This window comes from Elaeis guineensis, chromosome 2 (genome assembly GCF_000442705.2).
Source record: "Elaeis guineensis isolate ETL-2024a chromosome 2, EG11, whole genome shotgun sequence".
Classification (NCBI taxonomy): Eukaryota; Viridiplantae; Streptophyta; class Magnoliopsida; order Arecales; family Arecaceae; genus Elaeis; species Elaeis guineensis.
In genome coordinates this window covers 85874814-85899868 of record NC_025994.2, presented here as the reverse complement: position 1 = coordinate 85899868, position 25055 = coordinate 85874814, and the positions used below count along the sequence as shown (strand labels likewise).

The following is a 25055-nucleotide window of genomic DNA, read 5'->3' as shown; positions in this document are numbered from 1 at the left end:
TCAAAATTCACTTAAACAAAAGGAATCAATACTTAATTCTCTCATTTTGCATGTGCTTATCAATAATGGTATTAAGTTACTAAGTATGAATGGCTTAAGCCATGTAATTTGGACTAAGATTACTGTTGATGAAACATTACTAGATGCACTTTCTGATAGAATGTTTTAAAAGCTGCTTCATTATAGTCTCATCTTTAAATATTAATTTGTTTTGAGCTCTGAGTATCTTGTAATTTTCTCTGATAAGCGAGTTTGGATGATGGAAGTAGAATTGCAATTGTAACATTATAAACAGCATATTTTGGTTTAGGGCAAAGGCTGGTTGTTATCATGTCTTCTTCCATACTATTCAACACATGGAGCTACTGAAACTTGTATGTTGTCCAATATATTTTTAATTAGTAGAGAAGGGTTGTGGTGATGCAAGTGTAAGAAGAGCATGTATTTAAGTGTTAGTTGAGAAGGCTGTTGTGATGTGTTTGTCGAATCTGAATTTAAAAAATAAAAATCCTTTTTTACATAAAGTAGCTCAGATTTAGGTTATATGATTCACAACATTCTGACAACTGTGCTTATGTCAATGCTGTCAGTTTCGGAGAAGGTTAAAAATTTCCTGAATCTTGAATCCACACTTGGGTATTGTAATTTTCAATACATTATGCTGATTGCATTTATTAAGAATGATAGATGTTAACTAACCAACTGACCTACAATACTTAAGTTGATAGAGAAAGGGTCTGTTACGCCCCAAATCCTATACTCGGGTTGGCCATATGACATAGCCACATATTTTCTAGTTTAATTCTAGACTATATGCAAGGCCTGATTAATTTGAACTAGAACATTTAATAGCGAGAGATTAACAATTAGTGCAAACAACATATAGTATCTTTTAATGGAAATTGAAGTTATACAAAATACATGGTTCAGATACATCCAGTATTAGATACGAAAAAACTATTGCTACTTCTCACCAAAATGTTCCAACTCAGCCCTATTTAGCTATATGTTTTGCGGCTTTGAAAAAAAAATGAAAATGATAATATGAGCTAACAACTCAGTAAAGTTTTTCTAAGCACATACACGAGCATAAAAGAAAAAGATATCAAATCTTTAATAGATATATCTATTGAGAAAATAATGGTTCAAATCTCAACAATGAACAATCGAGCATTCATATGCCCATCTCAATACTGATACTAGTATGTTCATCGGGTTTTAAAATATAATAATTCAAATATATACAATATTCCATCAAATAATAGCTCTGCTGTGCTCATCAGATATAATCAAATCAGCAATTCCTTTCAACTAGAATTTTATTTTTAACTATTATTATTGCTGTTAACATTAGTATTAAGCTATTATTATTATTTATTATTTTATCATAATATGCTTAATATGAATCGGATTCGATTTTCTAGCATCTGGAAGGTTCATAGTCACGCTCCTGCTCGTGACTAGCTATACTCAAGTATCATGTTCCTGTCTATGGTGAGGCCATACACAATGTATACCATGTTCTTACTCATGGTGAGGCCATATTGATAAGTAGAACACGTTCCTACCCGTAGCAAGGCCATATTGATAAGTAGAACATGTTCCTACCCATGGCGAACCCATATTGATAAGTGGAACACGTTCTTACTCATGATGAGGACATACTGATAAATTTTATCATGTTTCTGCTTATGGCAATGCCATTCTGATATCGTGACTAGTTCAGATACCTCGATTTTAAATCCTTACAAATTATTTTTTTTTATTTTACTATTATTATTATTTGATAAATTATTTATATGTACTATATTTGTGCAATTGAGCATAATTTAGGATCATAGATAATTAAGCTTGTAATACATGCAAGTATGTAATGTTCATAATTTCTGGCATATGATACCAAATTGATCGTGGCAAAATTATATAGGTGGTTGTGATTAGAGATCCTTGCCTCTAATAATAGCAAAATCTACCCAATGTGCCAACTTGAATCACCGCACACCTAGTCCATCCGAGTAACCCCAAATCAACATTCGATACTATGAAATTCAGAAATCATCATCTTTTCCAGTTTAAGTAATGATGACCTAATTATTGGATGTATGTCCTAGAAGTCAATCTCGACTGACACATTTTATATCTCTAGGACATGATTTTGTATTTATTGGGCAGTTATATTACCATTCATGTTTATGTATCTATGAATCATCCAAGAGATTAATAAGATGATGACACATATTCTAAAAGAGTTAAGAATTTATGACATGTGTCATTGATGGTTAATTTCTAAATTGCTCCTGATCATAGAATCATCATGGAGATGGTGATTGATTCGGATAGACCAGTGCATGGATTACTTCCTTCGGATAGATGGATCTCGAGTCTGCAGTGTAGAGACACTGGAGCAAGAGTGTAGGTGGTTGTTAGAGAACAACTAGCACTGAGCGTGACCAACACAAGAAGTCACATGGATGTCTGCTCATTCATTAGTGACTTTCTCGATGCTACAGTTGTATGACTAGTCCTTTGACCTGAGATGGCATTACTGCTCGCAGTGAGGCTGCTGAAGTTTGACTGACATATCAACATGGGTCTCAATGAGTCTTTGTAGTGGATATTGACGATAGTTGGTCTACTGTAGGAATGTGGTGTACATCAAGATGGAGATTTATCGATCTTAGTAGAAGGGAGTAGTCCTATGAGATTTAAGAGATTGAGTCCTTAAGTCTATGGCCATAGCAGTATGATTGATTGAAAAGAGTTTTTATAGAATCACATATGGACTCAGGCTGATTGAATCTATCATATGATCGATATTGAGGTTTGACGATTCATCCATGACCTGCCATCTGGTCGAGACTCACGATAGAGGGACTGTATCATGCATTAACTGCATCTAGAGGTTCATCTTTTATTCTGCTGAGTTGCCACTATATACTGCTAGGGTCACTGGTGGATTGTGAGACTCACAAGTATTATCTGGATGATCAATGATATTTGGTGGGCTAAGTTAGAATTGTTCCAATCCATTGAAAAGAGTTTCAATGATATTGTGATAGAGATCACAATATATCTCATTATCAGACAGAATAGAACCTCTGGGGTCACACACAAAAGAGATTTTTGACTGATCAGATGGTTGAATTACGATTATGGATCGTAAGATGATTTGATTATCAATTTGATTGATAATTGATTTAATACAAATGTGGCATTATGTAACTTACTAAAGAGTTAGTGAGTTATAGGAGGATTAATTAGCAATAGGATTGCTAATTGGCTCAATTTGATTGAGCAATGGGGTTTGCATCAAGTCCAATTTGATTGGATTTAATTTGACTCATTATGGATTTGATTTGATCAACCCCAATAGGGTTATAGGATAATCCCAAAAGGATCGAATGATTAGTCCCAGTTGAATTAGGATTTGGGTTTGACCCAATTCCTAATTAAACTAGAATATATGAATTCCTATTTGGATTAGGAATCCTCATTTTCTTGGATGCACCAAATTCTAATTGGATTAGGATTAAAAAATTGAGATTGACTCAAGCACTAAGAAAGAGTTCAATAGGACTAGGACTCCTCCATTTAGGAGACATCTAATCTAAATTAATTGGGCTCCAAATCAGATTTGAATTTCTATTTATTTGAGTCTAATCTGGTCCTAATATGATTAAGATTAATTGGTATTTTAATTGGATTTAAAACAGTAATTTAAACAAGAGTCTCATGATCACGAAATTCCTTGATTCCATGCACAAAAAGGAGTCCGAAGTTGAACTGAATTTGTGCGCCCAATAGATCCACGCCCTAAACCAGTTTAATGTCACTTTTTCCTCCCCTTATTAGCATGTAAGGAGTAAGAAATCCCTGGTTACCGTGTAAAATTTTAGGCAAAATTATGGTTGGAGTTGACGTCACAAAAATTCAAGAATCCTACTTGTTTTGGACTCTTGATTCCTATCCAATTTCAAACTCTCTTTTGGCCTATAAAAACCCAGCATATGGGATGGTTTTTTGGAGATAATCACCAGGTCCTCATGTCCCAAAGGAGAGGAGTTCGCGTGGAGAAAAGCAAGGGGAGAGGTCACGATGAAGAGGTCCAAGGCGTGAGGTATGTTTGATCTCCATATCCCTTTTTTCTTACACAACCAAAAGTTGGTTGTTTGGACAATCTCTTCTCTCCCTCTTGTCTATGTTTAGACATAGATGTCTCCTCTTTTTCTTGTCCAAAAGTTGGACAAAATTCTTACATCTCTATTGTAGAGATTTGGTGCATGGATTTTAGGAAGAAAAGAGAAGAAAGGTTCTTCTCATGATCTTTAGTGTAGAGATCAAGATCCTCCTACATCTTCTTGTTCTTTAAGAGTGTCATAGGAGAAAAAAATTTTCAACCGTCAAGATGCGATCTATGCAAGGAAGCTAGCACCTCGGTGAGATCAAAAGGCTTCTGATCAGATCAGAGTCTCGTGTGGATATCCATAGAGGTCGGATGCTTGTGGGGCTATAAGGGATCTTTGAAGGACATCCATGATCATCAGTTCGTGTTGAAGATTGTTTCATATCCAGATATGTTTTAAATTTATTTTTCTCTATTTGATTTCTATATCTGAATCTTATCTCACATATGATGATCCTATTATGGTTTGAAGATTTGATCTTATGCGTGCTTTGATTAAATTAGATTTAATTTGAAAAATTTTTAAATTCCACTGCGTACTTGTTTTGAAAAATTATGCGTGCATGAAACCATAAAACTCCAACAGTGGTATCAGAGCCACGTCATATGCATGTGATTAGGATTTAGATTGGAAATCTATAGAGAAAAGTTTCAGATCTGAAAGGTTTTGATATTGTTCTGACATAAGGTTGTCCAGTCATAACCTGTTATGCTGAATAGTTGTCCTAAAACGATGTTAAAATTTTCAATTAGATTGGATTTTTAGATCTGATTTTTACAGCATATATGTGATATATGTTTTGTTATTTAGATCTGAAAAGAGTTTCGAGATCTGTTTTGATTCATGTATATGATATATGAAAGTATGTTTAGGGCTGAAATTTATTTCTATGACTTGAACTTGTTTATGTATATGATATATATTTGTATGCATGATCTGAAATTATTTCGAGATCAAAATTTACTTTTCATGCAAAGAATTTAGATCTAAAAATTTTGATTTAAGATATGAAATTAGTGTTTGTGCATGAGGGATTAGTCATGGTTAGATCAAATTAGGTCATATAATTTGATTATATCAAAAAAATTTCTGATTTGATTATATTGGGTTTGAATTGATTTATCAGTTGATCGAATCGAATCAAGTATTGATTAGGATGAGATCAATAGGGCCTAAGATCATACAATTATTGTTGATCGAATCGATTGATACCCATATGTAGAATTAATTAAACCTAAGGATCTAATTTCACTCTGTGACTCGAGTCTAATTCACCTAAGCTAATCTATTCGGATCAATTGTCCAATTGATGTCTAAGGTAAGTAATTGAAAGGTGGTTATTTAATTGGTTTTGTTCGCTTATCTGGCTAATTTATTGGTGTCTAAGGAAAGCAACGGAGGGATCTCCACCAATCTCCACTTACCTGGTCAATTTTGTAGATTGAGTCTCAAATATGGTTGCTTGGTGGTTTGATTTAGCCCATACCAATTACATCGGTCATGTGATGACTGATTAGATGACACCTAAATCCAAATCTCTCCACAAAATATTAAGTCCAAGATCTTCCACCATTGTAGATGTGCGGACGTGCTACCGGCATTAATTGTTCTCGATTGGTCATAGTGATTCAGTTGTATCGGGAACACGCAACCACTTTATTAACAAAGAGTTGCTCTGAGGTAAAGATGGGGTTGGGCCCAATAACTGTTAGGTGAAGGACCCAATGACGGCTTTGCATCTGCTTGTGAACGGTGGGTCTGGCTTAATTAAGGAGTATGGGCAACAACTGTTAGATGAGCCCACATGACTTAGAGATCAAGTGGCTGCAACATGCTTAGAAAAGCATCTGGACAAAGAGTTGTCCATACATCGGTGTTTATTTGTGTTACCAATAATTGTTAGATGAGGTGCACGACATCGGTGGGACCGCAGCACTCACTAAAAATTCAATTATCGCGTCAGGATTTTCGTTTCTCCATCCGAAGAGTGTGGGAGATCTGATAAAATAGTGAGTCTTTTTGCATCTAAAAGTCTCTAGAGCAAATTACAAAATAAGTACAAACATCCAATTAGAATCTTTACTCTCTGTTGTTCATTGTGTCAGTTTCTAATCCTCTAGCTTGAATCTTAGATATCAATCGATTAACCAAAATCAATTACATAGACTGGCTCACAAATCTAAGAATAGTTCTTAGTTAAAAAATTAAGCAGTGTTCTTTACCAGGTTATTCTAATGTTAACAATTCGTCCAACCCATAGTCAACAAGCTATACTTGATGAGTGGATCGACAATGACAATAAAGATAAGTGCTATGCATGAGCACATATTTACTGCCTACGACACATTGATTCATCTGCAAATGTTGTGGGGTGATCAGAGTCGCACAGTGCATATGATGTGATGGACAGTCAGTCTATGATTATTATTTGATAATGATCAAGGACATTAAGCAACCTAAAAAGGCTCGACATGATCATACACAAAAAATTGCTTGTGGATTTGATCCTGCAATCTTTGATTAGTTTATATGGATAGTTTATGGTAAACTACCATATAAAAGACTATCATGGCACTATCTGAATTTGTCAAAGTATTGATAACAAAGAAACCTTGAAAGAGTTCAGAGGTAAATACCTGGAGAGCCTAAATAAGCAAAGACACACCTAGAGTAGGTATGTCAATATTGCTCAATACTATCCTTATGATTTTCTCTTCTCCCAGCTGAGCTGTGGACTTTAGTGTAGAATCGATGGGAAGGTAGAGGGCTGAGGAAGTAACCCTTGAATTGGCTATAGGGCAACAGTTGCTGCTGCGGCCATGGATATCTATCCTTTGCGATCATCGTTTGGATTTAGTTCTTAGAGACAGTTTCTATCATTTGCATGGTGATGCATCTGTGAACTTAAGCAAGTAGTGAATGCCATTGGATCTATAACATCCAGAATTGAGATAAAATTTAAAGTATATGTGGAACCTATGGCTAAGTCATATTGGAGAAGAAATGATTAACAAACAGGAGAAATATAAGCTTTTGGACTCATTGACTGTTGAGTCAAATCTAGTTTGTGTATCATCTCTTTGAGAAAATATGACCAAGCTACTCTTGTGGAACAAGAAGAAAAGAATTACTGAGATACTTATCCTTGTACACATTTGATGTGTGTAGCTCATGTGATGTGCTAATCAAGGAGTTGTCTCTACTTTATATATGAGATACAAATCTGAAATTTTAAAAGATTCAAAGAATTCAGATGTAAGTAGAGAAACAAATCGAAAAATTTCTAAAGGTACTTCGATCGGATCGAGGATGCAATATCATTGAAAGAAATTTTTCGGTTATCTCATAATATGGCATGGTTTCATATTGGACTACTCTTAGTACATCTCAGCTCAACGAGATAAGAAGAGTTAAGGGACTATATAAGTTATGGTCTGGTCCATAATGAACTTTACTGATTTATTTATGTTTCTTTAGGGACATGCTTTATTTCTATGAAATTGGATTCTCTCTAAATCTGTTCCTACCACATCATATGAGATATGGCATGGTGAGAACTGCATCTTGATTATTCTGAGATTCAAAGATGTCCAGTCTGTGTCTAGGACAGCAGGTGGATATGTTAGAGGATAGGTCTATAAAGCTCATCCTAAAAGAGTTTGGGATACTACTTTCTGATAGGATTACAATATGATTGTGATCCAACATGCTATCTTCTTGAAAAATTGTTTGATCAGGATAAAGCAGTGGGAGAAAAGTTATGCTCGAAGAGAACGTCTCTAAAGAGCAAGGAGCCTTGAGACCTTAAGAACCTATTTATCATCATGAGTCAGTAGACGTATATTCCTTTTCCACCTCGTATGCATAGTAGGATCTCCAATCCTCTCGAAAGATATTTGGGTATGCTTAACAGAGAATGTAGAGAAAGTCATTTCTCATGGGAGATGGGGAGCATAGAGATGACTCCAGAATCTACAACGAGGCGATGTGAGACATCAACTCTAAGAAAGGGATGTGAAATAGCTTTCCTGAGTAGAGATCTTTTGAAGATTTTTTTATGGAGTAGCGTATGGATTTCACTTCTTAGAGATCACAAAGTCTATAAAAATCTTGGAGTTGGAACTTTTATATGATCAAATTGTTTGATCAGAAAAGAGGAATTATGGGTTTCAAAAAGATTAGTAGGAGTGTCCAAAATTGGCATCGATTAAAATATGGTTGAATATAAATTTCTCCATAAAAGACATAAAACAAGTGTCCTAAAGATCTATAGTGATAAATGCAATTGGATGCTTGTGTTTTCACAGATAAAGTACAGAGAGTAGATGCTGAAAGGGCTCAGCATAGAAATCTCAAAGAGGGATCTGCTACCCTCTCGGGCATAGATATATGTCATATAATGTACTTGAACTGATATAGTTATTACTGTGATTATCACAAGTAGATATCAGTTGTATCCAGGCGGAGAGCGCTGGATTGTTATGAAAACGTCCTTAAGCTCTCAAGAAGAACTAAGGATATGCTCTTAATTTGAAGAAGGATCAAAACTAGGAGTGGGAGGATACAAGAATTCAGATTTTATGTCTGACATTGATGGTAGAATGTCTACATGATAAGATGTGTTCCTATGTCGATATTTTGAAAGGATACCAAATAATCGATCGATAGAAGCTGAGTATACTGTAGATATGTAGGATGCATTCTGATTCTAATGTTAGTTGCAGAATTGGTTGTCTTGTCATCGGATGCCGTGACACTATACTGCAAGGACAATGGCACCATAGCCCTTGCTAAAGAGCCTAGGTCTCACCGGATATCTAAGCACATAGAACAGCAGAACATGCAACTATCTCGAGTAGAAATACATAGAGGTGCAGAGAGTAAACTCCACATGTGATGTGGTTGACTCACTGGTAAGTCATTTAGCTAGCCTAAAACTAAAGCATGTCTTGTGAAGATGGAGCTTGGTACATGGCGATTGGCTTTAGTGTAAGTGAGAGATTGTTGGATGTATGTCCTAGAAGCCAATCTTGACTGACATATTTCATATCTCTAGAACATGATTTTGTACTTATTGAGCAGTTATATTATCATTCATGTTTATGTGTCCATGAATCATCCAAGGGATTAACAAGATGATGACACATTCTAAAAGAGTTAAGAATTTAAGACATGGATCATTGATGGTTAATTTCTAAATTGCTCATAGTCATAGGATTATTATGGAGATGGTGATTGATTCGGATAGATCAGTGCACGGATCGCTTCCTTCGGACAGATGAGTCTCGAGTTTGCAGTGTAGAGATACTGGAGAGAGAATGTAGGTGGTTGTTAGAGAACAACTAGCACTGAGCGTGACTAACACGAGAAGTCACATAGATGTCTGCTTACTCGTTAGTGACTTTCTCGATGCTGCAGTTGTATGACTGGTCTTTCGATTTGAGATGGCACTACTGCTCGCAGTGAAGTTGCTGGAGTTTGACTAACACATCAACATGGATCTCAATGAGTCTTTGTAGTGGATGTTGGCGACAGTTGGTCCACTGTAGGAGTGGGATGTGCATCAAGATGGGATCTATCGATCCTAGCAGAATGGAGTAGTCTTATAGGATTTAAGAGGCTAAGTCTTTAAGTCTATGGCCATAGCAATGTGATTGATGGAAAAGAGTTTTCATAGAATCACATATGAACTCAGACTGATTGAATCTATCACATGACCGATGTTGAGGTTTGACGATTCATCCATGACCTGCCATCTGGTTGGGACTCACGATAGAGGGACTGTATTATGTATTAATTGCACATAGAGGTTCATCTTTTATTCTATTGGGTTGTCACTATATATTGCTAGGTGTCACTGATGGATTGTGAGACTCATAAGTATCATCTTGATGATCAATGATTCTTGTTAGGCTGAGTTGAAATTATTTCAATTTATTGAAAAGAGTTTCAATGATATTGTGATAGAGATCATAATATATCTCATTGCCAGACAGAATAGAACCATGGGATCACACACAAAAGAGACTTTTGACTGATCAGATGATTGAATTACGATTATGAATTGTAACAAGATTTGATTATCAATTTGATTGATAATTGATCTAATGCAAATGTTGCATTATGTAACTTACTAAAGAGTTAGTGAGTTATAGGAGGATTAATTAGTAATAAGATTGCTAATTGGTTTAATTTGATTGAGCAATGGGGCTTGCATCAAGTCCAATTTGATTGGATTTAATTTGACTCATTATGGGTTTGATGTGATCAACCCCAATAGGATTATAGGATAACCCCAAAAGGATCGGATGATTAGTCCCAGTTGAATTAGGATTTGGGTTTGACCCAATTCTTAATTAGACTAGGATATATGAATTTCTTTTTGGACTAGGAATCCTTATTTTCTTGGGTGCACTAAATCCTAATTGGATTATAATTAAAAAATTGAGTTTGACTCAAGCACCAAGAAAGAGTCCAATAGGACTAGGACTCCTCCATTTAGGAGACATCTAATCTAAATTAATTGGGCTCCAAATCAGATTTGGATTCCTATTTATTTGAGTCTAATCTGGTCCTAATATGATTAGGATTAATTGATGTTTTAATTGGATTTAAAACAGCAATTTAAACAAGAGTCCCATGATCATGAAATTCCTTGATTTCATGCGCCAAAAGGAGTCCAAAGTTGAACCGAATTTGTGTGCCCAATAGACCCATGCCCCAAACCAGTTTAACGCCACTTTTTCCTCCCCTTATTAGTGTGTAAGAAGGAGTAAGAAACCCCTGGTTACCGTGTAAAATTTTGGGCAAAATTCTGGTTGGAGTTGACGTCACAAAAATTCAAGAATCCTACTTGTTTTGGACTCTTGATTTCTATCCAATTTCAAACTCTCTTTTGGCCTATAAAAACCCAGCATATGGGACGGTTTTTTTGGAGATAATCACCAGGTCCTCACATCCTAAAGGAGAGGAGTTTGTGTGGAGAAAAGCAAGGGGAGAGGTCACGGTGAAGAGGCCCAAGGCGTGAGGTATTTTGATCTCCATATCCTTTCTTTCTTACACAACCAAAAGTTGGTTGTTTGAACAATCTCTTCTCTCCCTCTTGTCCATGTTTAGACATGGATGTCTTCTCTTCTTCTTGTCCAAAAGTTGGATAAAATTCCTACATCTCTATTGTAGAGATTTGGTGCATAGATTTTAAGAAGAAAAGAGAAGAAAGGTTCTTCTTATGATCTCTAGTGTAGAGATCAAGATCCTCCTACATCTTTTTGTTCTCTAAGAGTATCTTAAGAGAAAAAAAATTTTCAACCGTCAAGATACGATATCTGCAAGGGAGCTAGCACCCCGGTGAGATCAAAAGGCTTCTGATCAGATCAGAGTCTCGTGTGAATATCCGTAGAGGCTGGATGCTTGTGCGGCTATAAGGGACCTTTGAAGGACATCCATGATCATCAGTTCGTGTTGAAGATTGATCCATGTCCAGATATGTTTTAAATTTATTTTTCTCTATTTGATTTCTATATCTGAATCTTATCTCACATATGATGATCCTGTTATGGTTTGAAGATTTGATCTTATGCATGCTTAGATTAAATTAGATTTAATTTGAAAAATTTTTAAATTCCGCTGCGTACTTGTTTTGAAAAATCATGCGTGCATAAAACCATAAAACTCCAACACTAATTTCCTAAATTTCTAAGATCTAACTTATCAACTCCATGGACTAAATTTTATCTCAATTGAAAAGCTGAGGAGAGGCCCCGCACCAGTCCTCTCCAAACTCGAGTTGCTGCCCACCTAAATTAAATCAATTCGTAAATTAAAGAATTAGGGGAGTGAATAACTTGAAGATTAATCTTTGTTTCAGATTAATCATCAGTGCAAGATGAGTTTGGCTCAACCCAATAGATGGGTAGCTTCAAAGGACACAAAGATGTAGAGAGAGTAAGAGGGAGATAGTAGAGGACTTGGTCCATCTTTGAGAAAAAGAGAAAGAGAACAAGCAGACGGGTAGGCCTACTGCCAAAAGAGAAAAAGAAAGAGAGTTGTTCCTTGCTTGGTGAAGGAAAGGATGGTAATGCCATCCTTTATTTGGCTGCAAACCATGAGCAAGGGTTTCATCCCTCTTTAAAACAAAAATTAACAACAAGAAGAAAACAAGAAGTAAGATTTAAAATTTTACTTGAGATGGAAGTGAAGATGGGGATGATGAGCATAGGAAGAAAGGGAGAAGATGAACAATAAGAAGAAAAGAAGAAAAAGAAGAAAGGGAAGAAGAAGAAGAGAGGAACAAAGAAAACATGGGGCAAGAGAGAGAGAGTGTGGGGGGGAAGAGAGAGAGAGATGCATGGGAGAGAACATGATGGAAGGAGGGAGAGAGATGGGAGGAGAGGGAGAGAGTGATGGGGCCAGGAGGGGGGGGTTTCATCACATGAAACAGGGGATTTGTTTCTGTTGTTTTGGTCCTTATCTGGTGACCGCCTTAATAGGTGGGCCAGGTTAGATGGGTTGACTGGGCCGGATCTCATAGGGTCAATGTATATCAAACTTAACAACCCACCTCATGTGGCGCTTGCACCATGCATGTGGAGGGACCTAAATGACTGAAATGAACCAAGATAGCAAACAGAAAGATGAGAATGAGTCAAGATAATTACTGGGTTAATTGCATAAATAGTTCGCATGGAGAGGATTTGAACTTACGATGAGCTTCAATACCATGTTAACTAATCAATTGACCTCAAAAGCTAAAGTTCATGGGCAAAGAATGCTTAATAATGAAGTTGAGATTCTGGTATTATGCAAAGTACTAAAGTAATAAAGATTCTATGACAAATATGGAATTTTTAGGGATGATGCACTGTAGCATGTAGTTTATCACATTTAAGTCCATTTACCATGCTACGAACACTACCCTTATCTACCGTGCCATTAGCATCACTGAAAAGATTGTCCTGTCTATCTTGATTCGTGGCAATGATCATGCTATTAGACATCTACAATTATCCTAGACATTTTTGATTAAAAACAGAAATAATTTTCTAGTGAAAAGCAAAAGACCTCTCATGCACATAGGTTGTGCATTGGAAACATTTTTTTAGCCTTGCTTGTCTTTGTTTGTATGACTAGATTTTCTTTAGATTTTATGTTCTTATAGAATCATCGATCTGTTTTTGGATATGGATGGAAAAGTTGTGAGAGGTTATATATAATCTCAACCTATAGTTGGGCTTCTTCTGTTTCGTAAAATTCAAGTCTATTGTACCTCAGGGAATATGTAACGTATGTGTTGGTGCAAAAATCTACTTGCGCCGGAGAAGCTGGAGTCGGGGAAGCCGCGGTCGCCGTCGGGACCTGCAAAGGAAGTCTAAACCGGAGGTGGGGTTGCTCCGGCAAGACCCTCCGACGCTCAAGTCAGTTCTCTGCCTCAACAAGAATGGAGTGCTCGAACGGAGAATTTAGCAGAGTTTTGAGATAAGAAATGAGCTTAGAGAATAGCGTATCTGGGTCCCCCTTTTTATAGACGGAGGAGGCAACGGATTGATGGCGACATTTGTAACCGTCTGGTAGTGGGCCGCCCATGGTCAGAAGAATTTATTGCGAAGGGTAGTGGAGTAGATCCGTGGCTATTGCTATGGCCTGCCACGTAGAGTCTGTTGCAGGTGGTGGAGCGGCGTCCGTTGCCGCTAGTTGTCAGGGAGTAGTGGAGTCGCGCAGCACCTGCCGTAGGGAGCGGAGCAGAATCGTGGCCGTTGACACAGCCTGTCAGCGAGTAATGGGTCCGCCGCAGGGAGTGATGGAGTCGCGCGGAATCCGCTACAGGAAGTGGAACAGGATCATGGTTGTTATTGTGACCTGCCAGGGGGCGTGGATCTGTCGGTTGAAGCTCGGCAGCGGTCGGAGTCCGGCCTCTGTAGAGGTCCGGGCGGAGTCTTCCTTGCAGTTGGGGTCGTGGGTGGAGCTCGGCTTCCGTGGGAGTCCGGGCGGAACCCTCTCGAAGCTGAAGTTGCGGGCGGAACCCGGCTCCCGTAGGAGTCCGGGCGAAGTCTTCCTGCAATCAAGGTTAAAGGCGAAGTCCGGCTCCCGTCGGAGTCCGGACAAGGCTTACCAGCAGTTGTCATTGAGGACGGAGCCCGGCTCCCGTGGGAGTCCGGGCGGAGTCTGCTTGCTGCCGAAATTATTGGCGGAGTCCGGCTCCCGTAGGAGTCCGGACGCAGTCTGTCTTGCAGTCGGAGTTGTTGAGAATGAAGCTCGACTCCCGTCGGAGTCCGGGCGAAGTTTTCCTGCAGTCAAGGTTAAAGGCGAAGTCCGGCTCCCGTCGGAGTCCGGTCAAGGCTTACCAGCAGTTGTCATTGAGGACGGAGCCCGGCTCCCGTGGGAGTCCGGGCGGAGTCTGCTTGCTGCCGAAATTATTGACGGAGTCCGGCTCCCGTAGGAGTCCGGACGGAGTCTGCTTGCGGCTGCAGTTGTTGGCGTCGAGGATGAAGCCCGACTCCCATAAGAGTCCGGGCGAAGTCTCCCTGCAATTAAAGTCAGAGGGGAGGTCCGACTCCCGTAGGAGTCCGGACGAGGCCTACCAGCGGTTGATGCTGAGGACGGAGCCCGGCTCCCGTAGGAGTCTGGACGGAGCTGTCCTGTAGTCGATGTCGGCGGCGGAGCCCGGCTCCCGTAGGAGTCCGGGCGGAGTCTGCTTGCGGCTGCAGTTGTTGGCGTCGAGGATGAAGCCCGGCTCCCATAAGAGTCCGGGCGAAGTCTCCCTGCAATTAAAGTCAGAGGGGAGGTCCGGCTCCCGTAGGAGTCCGGACGAGGCCTACCAGCGGTTGATGCTGAGGACGGAGCCCAGCTCCCGTAGGAGTCCGGACGGAGCTGTCCTGTAGTCGATGTCGGCGGCGGAGCCCGGCTCCCGTAGGAGTCCGGGCGGAGTCTGCTTGCGGCTGCAGTTGTTGGAGTTCTTGGTGACGGAGCCCGGCTCCCGTAGGAGCCCGGACGAAGTTGTCGTGTAGTCGATTCCACTGAGGACTTCGGCTGTGGGTATTTTATACTCAACACCAGTCCCCCTACTTCCGAGTTTGAATTTCAAACGAAGGAAGTACAGAGAGAGAGATGGGCACAGCCGAAACCGTCCCTTCGAATCCTGCGCACTGTCGCCCCAGATATTTTAGCATTTAATGTGTGCACGTCAAAGCCCGCTTTCCGGTGAAGGTGACTTGAAGAGTCTTTTCGGAACCCCCGTCGGAACGCGATCCCAAGCGTCGTGCCACGGGAATTTGTGAACGGTCAACCTCCGATAGCGATGAGGGGGACATGCGCGACACGTGGCACGCACCAGTTGGCCCAGGAACATCCGCCGTCATAACTGCGCTAGGATCCGTCGGCTATTTAAACCCCCTAATCCCCCTTCGTGGCTTCATTCTACCGATAGGATGGTGCCTTTCTTTTGCCCGAGAGCTTAGCTACTCAGCTACTCCCCTCGCACCAGTCCTTGCCTTCTTCAGCTCTCCAATTCTTCTCCGAGGGTTTCCACGCCATGTCCTCTACCCCGGAAGCCATTCTTGAAGGGATGTTTAGGGCTTGGAGGAAGGAGAGGAGGAGAATGGCGGCCAGTGAGAATCTCCGTCGCTTTAAAGGGGGCTCAAGGAAGAATTCCTTCAACAACAGGGGTTTAATAACGGGGGCAGCCGGTGAAGTTATTCTGCCCGAGAATTTCGGAGCAGCAAGGCGGGGTGATACCGGTCAAGAGGGCAGAGCTGTCGTCGCAAGCTATGGCGGGATCCTTGATACCGTCGGGGTCGAGGGACCAGAAGCGGTCGGCGTTGACGGTGGGGCAGTGGAACTTGTTGCGGGGACGGTGGAAGTAGCGCATGCCGACCTTGCCGGAGCATTTTGGGTGGCGGCTGTCGTGGAACATTCGGAGATGGAGTGTATCTCTGGCATCACCGCTGCATCCAAGGTGACTCCGGTTCTTCTTGAAACAGGTCTTCGTCACTGCCGCCGTTGCCCTTACCGCCTCCGGGGATCTATCCCACCCTTTTCCCCCCAGGGTCGGGATTTCGGAGATGGAGCGAAGCGAGGTGGGGCGAGAGCTGATAGGTCCGTTACATGCACTGGAGAACGCGGTTGAGAAGGACAGGGATGGGAAGAGGAGTTTGTAGCTCGGAGCGGCCTTCGGTATACCCCTTCCAAGCCATGCTCGCGAGGCTTGCGATGATGTATATCTTTTTCTTGACCCACCGGGTCCTGTAACGTATATCTTGTTAAATGAAAAGAAGATTTGATTACCTTGTCTGCGTCTTGCATTGAATAGTTGTCTGTCGAACTTCTTCATTTTCTTTCTTCTTTCTTCCTTCTTTTCTTCTTTTCCTTTTCACGTCGTCCCAAGGTCATCGATGATCTCTTTTATTCGCGTAGGGTTGTTATTTGCCGAGCTCCTTTTTGACTTTTACGCTGTTCGAAGATACCCAGTTGTTATTCCGTTAACGGCTGCAGGTTCGCTCGGGGCCATTTGGGCCCGGGGTCCTTCCTGGGGCTTGAATTCGGGGATCCGAGCTCCCGTTGCCCTCGTGCGCTGTTTGCTTTCCGATCATCGCTGTTGCGATCCATTGCCTTCCTTTTTTGCTTGGAGTTTCTCTCCGCTGAAGTCGAGGCTAAGTTCGGCTCCCGTGGGAGCCCGAACGGAGAATCCCTCTTGAAGTTGGAGTTGTGGGCGAAGTCTTCTTGCAATCAAGGTTAAAGGCGAAGTCCGGATCCCGTAGGAGTCCGGACAAGGCCTATCGGCAGTTGCTGTTGTCAGCGGAGCCCGGCTCCCGTAGGAGTCCGGGCGGGGTTGTCCTGTAGCTGATGTCGGCGATGGAGCCCGGCTCCCGTAGGAATCCGGGTGAAGTTTTCCTTGCGGGCGGAACCCGGCTCCCGTAGGAGTCCGGGTGAAGTCTTCCTTGCGGGCGGAACCCGGCTCCCGTAGGAGTCTGGGCCTTCCATTTTGCTCGAGCCGGTGTGAGGTTCTCCCTCGTTACCAGCCTGGCTGTGGGGGCGCGTTAGGGCACTGTAAGGTCTCTCCCCCCATCCGGTCTAAAAGGAACCGGGCCTTCGACTTTGCTCGTGTCAGGACGAGGTTCTCCTCCTGTTCCTGACATGACTGTGGGGGCACATTAGGGCGTTGTAAGGCCTCTCCCCCATCCGGTCTAAGAGAACCGGGCCTCGACTTTGCTCAAGTTAGGGCGAGGTTCTCCTCCTGTCCCTAACAGGGCTGTGGGGGCACACATGGGCGTTGTAGGGCCTCTCCCCCCATCCGGTCTAAAAGAACCGGGCCTTCGACTTTGCTCAAGTTAGGGCGAGGTTCTCCTCCTGTCCCTAACAGGGCTGTGGGGGCACATATGGGCGTTGTAGGGCCTCTCCCCCCATCCGGTCTAAAAGAACCGGGCCTTCGACTTTGCTCAAGTTAGGGCGAGGTTCTCCTCCTGTCCCTAACAGGGCTGTGGGGCACATATGGGCGTTGTAGGGCCTCTCCCCCCATCCGGTCTAAAAGAACCGGGCCTTCGACTTTGCTCAAGTTAGGGCAGGTTCTCCTCCTGTCCCTAACAGGGCTGTGGGGGCACATATGGGCGTTGTAGGGCCTCTCCCCCATCCGGTCTAAAAGAATCGGGCCTTCGACTTTGCTCAAGTTAGGGCGAGGTTGCCCTTTTGTTTTTGATACAGTTTGCTTGAATTGTCCCAAGACATATGGGCATGCTTTTTTGATTAAAACGAAGTTACTGGTAGTACATCCGTAAGTTTTCTGAGCTCCACGGTCGCGGGAGGTCGGCTCCTCCGAGCTCCTTAAGATAATAAGTTTCGGGCCGGACTACTTCTTTGACCTCATAAGGTCCCTCCCAGTTTGGGGCAAGTTTCCCCTGGCCCTGAGGTTGCGAGATCGCAGCTCGTCGGAGCACTAGATCTCCTGCTTTAAATGCTTTGTTCTTGACTCGGGCGTTGTAATATCGAGCAACTTTCTGTCTGTAGGCTGCCATCCGAACCTGAGCGATCTCCCGTCTTTCTTCCAGCAGGTCGAGGTTGGCTCTGAGACTTTGTGAATTTTGGTGTTCGTCGAATGCCACGACTCGTGCCGATGGGAGTTTAAGCTCGATCGGGATGACGGCTTCCGTACCAAAGGCTAAAGCAAAGGGAGTCTCCCCCGTAGGTAATCTCTGGATGGTTCGATACGCCCATAGCACATGATAAAGCTCGTCCGCCCAAGTTCCTTTTGCTTTTTCAAGCCTTGTCTTAATCCCCTGCAAAAGGGTTCTGTTAGTTACCTCAGCTTCGCCGTTCGCCTGAGGATGGGCTACCGATGTGAAGTTGTGGGAGATGTTTAGATCTTCACAGAATTCGGCGAATCTGGCTCCCGCGAATTGCCGTCCATTATCAGTGATTAGGGTTCTAGGCAAACCGAACCTGCAAACGATCGATTTCCAGACGAAATCCTGCACTTTCGCTTCTGTGATTTTTGCTAGTGGCTCGGCTTCAACCCATTTGGTGAAGTAGTCGATCGCTACAAGGAGGAACTTCCTTTGTCCAGACGCCATGGGAAAGGGGCCAAGAATATCCATCCCCCATTGTGCAAAAGGCCATGGGGCACTCAAGGGTGTGAGCTCGGTAGCGGGCTGTCTCTGGATGTTGGCATATCTCTGGCATCGATCACACTTTTTGACATATTCAATCGAATCATGATGCATTGTTGGCCAGTAGTACCCTTGGCGGAGTAGCTTGTGGGATAAAGATCTGGCACCCAAATGATTTCCGCAAGCTCCCTCGTGTACTTCCCATAAAGCGTAGTCAGCTTCCGAAGGCCGGAGGCACCTTAAGAGGGGCAAGGAGTATGATCTTTTGTACAATTTGCCCTCATAAAGGATGTACCGGGAGGCTTGATTTCGGAGCTTCCGAGCCTCCTTCGCATCCCGGGGAAGAACTCCATCTCTAAGATAGGTCATCAGCGGGTCGACCCAGCTGGGCTCGTGGTCGATCTCCATTACGGGCCGTGGTTCTTCTGTACTCGGATGTTTTAGAACTTCAAAGAGGACGCCTTTGGGCAATTCGACCGGAGCTGATGTCACCAGCTTGGAGAGAAGATCGGCTCTGGTATTCTCCGACCTTGGAATCTGCCTGATGTCGAAACTGCTAAAGGCGGGGGTAAGCTCCTTCACTTTCTCAAGGTACCTGGCCATACTGTTTTCTCGCGCTTCATAACTCCCGCTGACTTGTCCCACCACAAGTTGGGAATCGCTGTGTACCCGGAGTTGACCTATTCCCAGCTCTTTGGCATCCTTAATCCTGCAATCAGAGCCTCATATTCCGCTCCATTGTTTGTTGCGGGGAACTCGAAACGCAGAGCGTACTCCGCGACGACCCCCTCCGGGCTGACCAAGATCAGGCCTGCACCCGCACCTGCCATGTTGGAAGATCCGTCCACATAGAGGGTCCAAAAGCAATCGGATGGACTGGCTTCTTCGTTGGGGGAGTTCGGTTGAGACTTCAGACTGTCAACTCTGCTTTGCTCAGGGTCGGCCTCTCTGGGATGGTGCACTCTACAATGAAATCTGCCAATATTTGGGCCTTTACTGCCGGTCTAGGTCTGTAGTTGATGTCGAATTCCGTGAGCTCGATCGCCCATTTTGCCATCCTTCCGGAGGTATCAACTCGGTGCAAGACCGCCTTGATCGGTTGATCGGTGAGTAGCGTCACCGTGTGCCCTTGAAAGTAAGGTCGGAGTCTCCGAGCTGCAACCAACAAGGCGTAGGTCAGTTTTTCTAATTTAGTATACCTGGTCTCGGCGTCCCTCAACGCGCGGCTAATGTAGTAGACCGGTCGCTGGACTTTCGTTTCTTCTTTGACAAGGACAGCTGCGAGGGCCGTGGGAGAGACTGCCAGGTACAAAAATAGTTCCTCCCCAGGTTCGGGCTTCGCCAGCAGCGGGGGTGAGCTAAGGTAGCCTTTTAATTCTTCGAATGCCTGTTGGCATTCAGAGATCCAACAGAAGTTCTTCGGCTGCTTGAGGGTTTGAAAGAAGGGCAAACATCGTTCGGCCGACCTCGCGACAAAGCGATTAAGAGCCGCTATCCTTCCTGTGAGGCACTGAACCTCCTTGATCGATCTTGGGGCGGTCATCTCTTGGATGGCGCGAATTTTCTCTGGATTGGCCTCAATCCCGCGCCCCGATACCATGAAGCCCAGGAACTTTCCTGAGGTTACTCCAAAAGCGCATTTGGTTGGGTTCAGCTTCATTCTATACTTTCGAAGAGCGCCAAAGGTTTCCTCGAGGTCGGCGACATGATTTCTGGAAGACCTGCTTTTTACAAGCATATCGTCCACGTAAACCTTCATGTTTCGGCCGATCTGCTCTTTGAAGATTTTGTTCACCAGTCGTTGGTAGGTTGCGTCCGCGTTCTTGAGGCCGAATGGCATGACCCTGTAGCAGTAAAGGCCGCGATTAGTGATGAAAGCTGTCTTTTCTTCATCTTCCGGTGCCATTCTAATCTGATTATAGCCGGAGAACGCGTCCATAAAAGTGAGGAGCTCATGGCCTGAGGTAGCGTCCACCAGTTGGTCGATCCTGGGAAGGGGGTAGCTGTCCTTTGGACAAGCCTTATTCAGCTTTTTGAAGTCTATACACATCCTCCACTTGCCGTTTGCTTTCTTGACCAAAACAACATTGGAGATCCACTCAGGATAATTGACTTCCTTAATAAATCCGGCCTTGAGAAGCTTATCCACTTCCTCGGCTATCGCCTCCTGCCTCTCCGGGGCATGACTCCGGATTTTTTCTTTTGTCGGCCGATGTTTCGGGTCGACCGCTAGATGATGTTCCATGACTTCTGTGTCAATCCCCGGCATATCCGTCGGGACCCACGCGAAAACGTCCGCATTCCTTCGGAGGAAATCAACGAGACGCGTCCGCACCTCCTCCCCCAGGTTGGAGCCAATTAACACCACATGCTCCGTGTTCCCGTCATTCAAAGGGATCGGTATTAGATCTTCGATTGGACCGCCCCTCTCTTTAGCGAGGTCATCGCGAGTATCCAATCCATCGACCGGACAGAGGTCCGCTTGATCGCTTCTTTGCAAGGCGATGCTGTAGTAGTGTCTGGCCAGGGCTTGGTCTCTCCGGACCTCTCCGATCCCCTGGTTGGTGGGGAACTTCAATTTCAAATGATAAGTTGAAACGATAGCTCTGAGGGCATTGAGGCCGGGTCGGCCAAGGATTGCATTGTAGGCTGATGGCGCCTTTACCACCAGAAAATTCACCAGAGCTCTGGACTGCTTTAGATACTGACCCGCGGTCACAGTCAGAGCTATCATTCCCTCCGTCGGAACGGCATCACCGGTAAACCCTATCAAGGGGGAGCAAATCGGTCTCAGATGACCGCTAAGAGTGGACATTCTTGAAAAGGCGTCGTAGAACAAGATGTCGGCCGAACTTCCGTTGTCAACAAGAATGCGACGGACGTCGTAATTCGCTATGTTCAAGGAGACTACGACCGCGTCGTTATGAGGGAATTGGACTCCCTGGGCGTCTTTTTCGGTGAAGGTTATGGGTTCTTCAACCTTTTGCCGCTTAGGGGATGCAGCTGGTGCGCTGATTGCCTCCCGCCGGGATTCCCCGAGATGACGTTGACGGAATCCGGCAGAGACCGGTCATCCGGCCACCCCTTATCGGCGACCATAGCCGGAGGTAGTTGTGCAGAGACCTCGTGAGAGGGCATCAGATGAGGGAAGGAGGATTGGGCGCCGGAAAAGATGGCCGGAAGCGGATCCGTTGAGCGCTCCTTGAAGAACAAGGGTACTGCGAAGACACACGCCCTTCCTCTAGCGCCAATCCTGTTGGTGCAAAAATCTGCTTGCGCCGGAGAAGCTGGAGTCGGGGAAGCCGCGGTCGCCGCCGGGACCTGCAAAGAAAGTCTAAACCGGAGGTGGGGTTGCTCCGGCAAGACCCTCCGACGCTCAAGTCAGTTCTCTGCCTCAACAAGAATGGAGTGCTCGAACGGAGAATTTAGCAGAGTTTTGAGATAAGAAATGAGCTTAGAGAATAGCGTATCTGGGTCCCCCTTTTATAGACGGAGGAGGCAACGGATTGATGGCGACATTTGTAACCGTCTGGTAGTGGGCCGCCCATGGTCAGGGGAATTTATTGCGAAGGGTAGTGGAGTAGACCCGTGGCTATTGCTATGGCCTGCCACGTAGAGTCTGTTGCAGGTGGTGGAGCGGCGTCCGTTGCCGCTAGTTGTCAGGGAGTAGTGGAGTCGCGCAGCACCTACCGCAGGGAGCGGAGCAGAATCGTGGCCGTTGACACAGCCTGTCAGCGAGTAATGGATCCGCCGCAGGGAGTGATGGAGTCGCGCGGAATCCGCTACAGGAAGTGGAACAGGATCATGGTTGTTATTGTGACCTGCCAGGGGGCGCGGATCTGTCGGTTGAAGCTCGGCAACGGTCGGAGTCCGGCCTCTGTAGAGGTCCGGGCGGAGTCCTCCTTGCAGTTGGGGTCGTGGGTGGAGCTCGGCTTCCGTGGGAGTCCGGGCGGAACCCTCTCGGAGCTGAAGTTGCGGGCGGAACCCGGCTCCCGTAGGAGTCCGGGCGAAGTCTTCCTGCAATCAAGGTTAAAGGCGAAGTCCAGCTCCCGTCGGAGTCCGGACAAGGCTTACCAGCAGTTGTCATTGAGGACGGAGCCCGGCTCCCGTGGGAGTCCGAGCGGAGTCTGCTTGCTGCCAAAATTATTGGCGGAGTCCGGCTCCCGTAGGAGTCCGGACGCAGTCTGTCTTGCAGTCGGAGTTGTTGAGAATGAAGCTCGACTCCCGTCGGAGTCCGGGCGAAGTTTTCCTGCAGTCAAGGTTAAAGGCGAAGTCCGGCTCCCGTCAGAGTCCGGTCAAGGCTTACCAGCAGTTGTCATTGAGGACGGAGCCCGGCTCCCGTGGGAGTCCGGGCGGAGTCTGCTTGCTGCCGAAATTATTGGCGGAGTCCGGCTCCCGTAGGAGTCCGGACGGAGTCTGCTTGCGGCTGCAGTTGTTGGCGTCGAGGATGAAGCCCGGCTCCCATAAGAGTCCGGGCGAAGTCTCCCTGCAATTAAAGTCAGAGGGGAGGTCCGGCTCCCGTAGGAGTCCGGACGAGGCCTACCAGCGGTTGATGCTGAGGATGGAGCCCGGCTCCCGTAGGAGTCCGGACGGAGCTGTCCTGTAGTCGATGTCGGCGGCGGAGCCCGGCTCCCGTAGGAGTCCGGGCGGAGTCTGCTTGCGGCTGCAGTTGTTGGCGTCGAGGATGAAGCCTGGCTCCCATAAGAGTCCGGGCGAAGTCTCCCTGCAATTAAAGTCAGAGGGGAGGTCCGGCTCCCGTAGGAGTCCGGACGAGGCCTACCAGCGGTTGATGCTGAGGACGGAGCCCGGCTCCCGTAGGAGTCCGGACGGAGCTGTCCTGTAGTCGATGTCGGCGGCGGAGCCCGGCTCCCGTAGGAGTCCGGGCGGAGTCTGCTTGCGGCTGCAGTTGTTGGAGTTCTTGGTGACGGAGCCCGGCTCCCGTAGGAGCCCGGGCGAAGTTGTCGTGTAGTCGATTCCACTGAGGACTTCGGCTGTGGGTATTTTATACTCAACAGTATGCATCCAAGGTTGCTCAAATTCTTTCATCATGTTCTGTTCAAGATTTTACGTCTTGGCAGGATGGGGAGCATCCTGATTATCCTATCCCGTTCCCGTAAGAAAATGGGACTAGGATGGATTTGAGACTCCGAAACCCATCCACATAAGGAGAGAAGAAAGTGGAAAGAAGGAAAGGAAGGAGAGATTAGAAAAAGGAAAAAGCAAAAGGAAAGAAGAAAAAATGAAAAAAAAAGGAAGGAGAACAAACAAGAAAGAAAAAGGAAAGAAAAGAGAGGAAGGTAGAAGAAAAGAAAGACAAGAAGGAAAGCAAGGAAAAAATGAAAAAAATGAAAGCAAGAAAGGAAAGAAGAAGAGGAGAGAGATGAAGGATATCTATCGAGATGCATAATTGGAATTACTGCCATGACAGGATGGGACAGCGGGGTATCTTGTTCTTGGAGAAATTGGGACACCTTCGTCTTATGGGATTTAAAACCTTAGTTCAGTTAATGGTAGCTGTCTACTAGAGCATGCTTGTAATACTTCATACTGGAATCAAGATGTGTGTGCAAGCAAAGATGGCATTACCTCATATTGGAATCGAGATGTATGCCCAAGTAGAGATTGCAGCGGTACATTTTGTACTGCTATAAACTTTGTTTGATATATATGATGTTTAAAAACTATGCTGTTTGTTAAGTTGGTATTGAACTATGTCTTCCAAGTTCAGCATTAGTACTGTACATGACTTTCTAAAGAAGTTTCAGAGATTTTTCAAAATTCTAGAAGCCTTTGGTGATATCTATTACACCTGGTTGAAATATTTTCAATTTTTCATTGTAATGCTATGCTCTTAATTAGATAATAGAAATTTGTTCAACATATATTCACTATTTGCATTTCAATACTAGCAGTTGAGTTTAAATTATTTAATGAAAGCATAGTTTTTTTCAGGAATAACATTCTAATGTTCCATTTTGCAGTGTAACCTTGTCCACATATTGCACAAGGATTCTTGGTCTGGCCGCTTAAAATCCTTCTTTAGTACAATGTGGAGTGCTTTTATTTACATGCTGGAACACTCGTATGTGTCTTCAGCAGGAAGTCTAGTATTGATGATGGCATCATATTCATTTGTTCCTTCAAAATTGTCCAAAAAGAAGCGCGCTATTATAGGGGTCCTTCATATTATTGCACATATGACTGCGGCACTTGTTCTAATGTTGCTGTTAGAGTTGGGAATTGAAATATGTATTCGCAATCATCTTCTAGCAACGTC

General features: G+C 44.3%; 1 protein-coding gene across 1 annotated transcript in view; it reads left to right on the top strand.

Moving 5' to 3' along the window:
• The window catches only part of LOC140855664 (uncharacterized), a gene marked incomplete at its 3' end in the record, with an annotated part of 34567 nt that extends 9517 nt beyond the window's left edge, over positions 1-25050 (top strand). The window contains exon 13 of the mRNA XM_073252024.1: positions 24760-25050. Coding sequence (XP_073108125.1) covers positions 24760-25050 — 291 coding nt within the window. The remainder of the gene's footprint in view (positions 1-24759) is intronic.
• Positions 25051-25055: the final 5 nt, after the last annotated feature.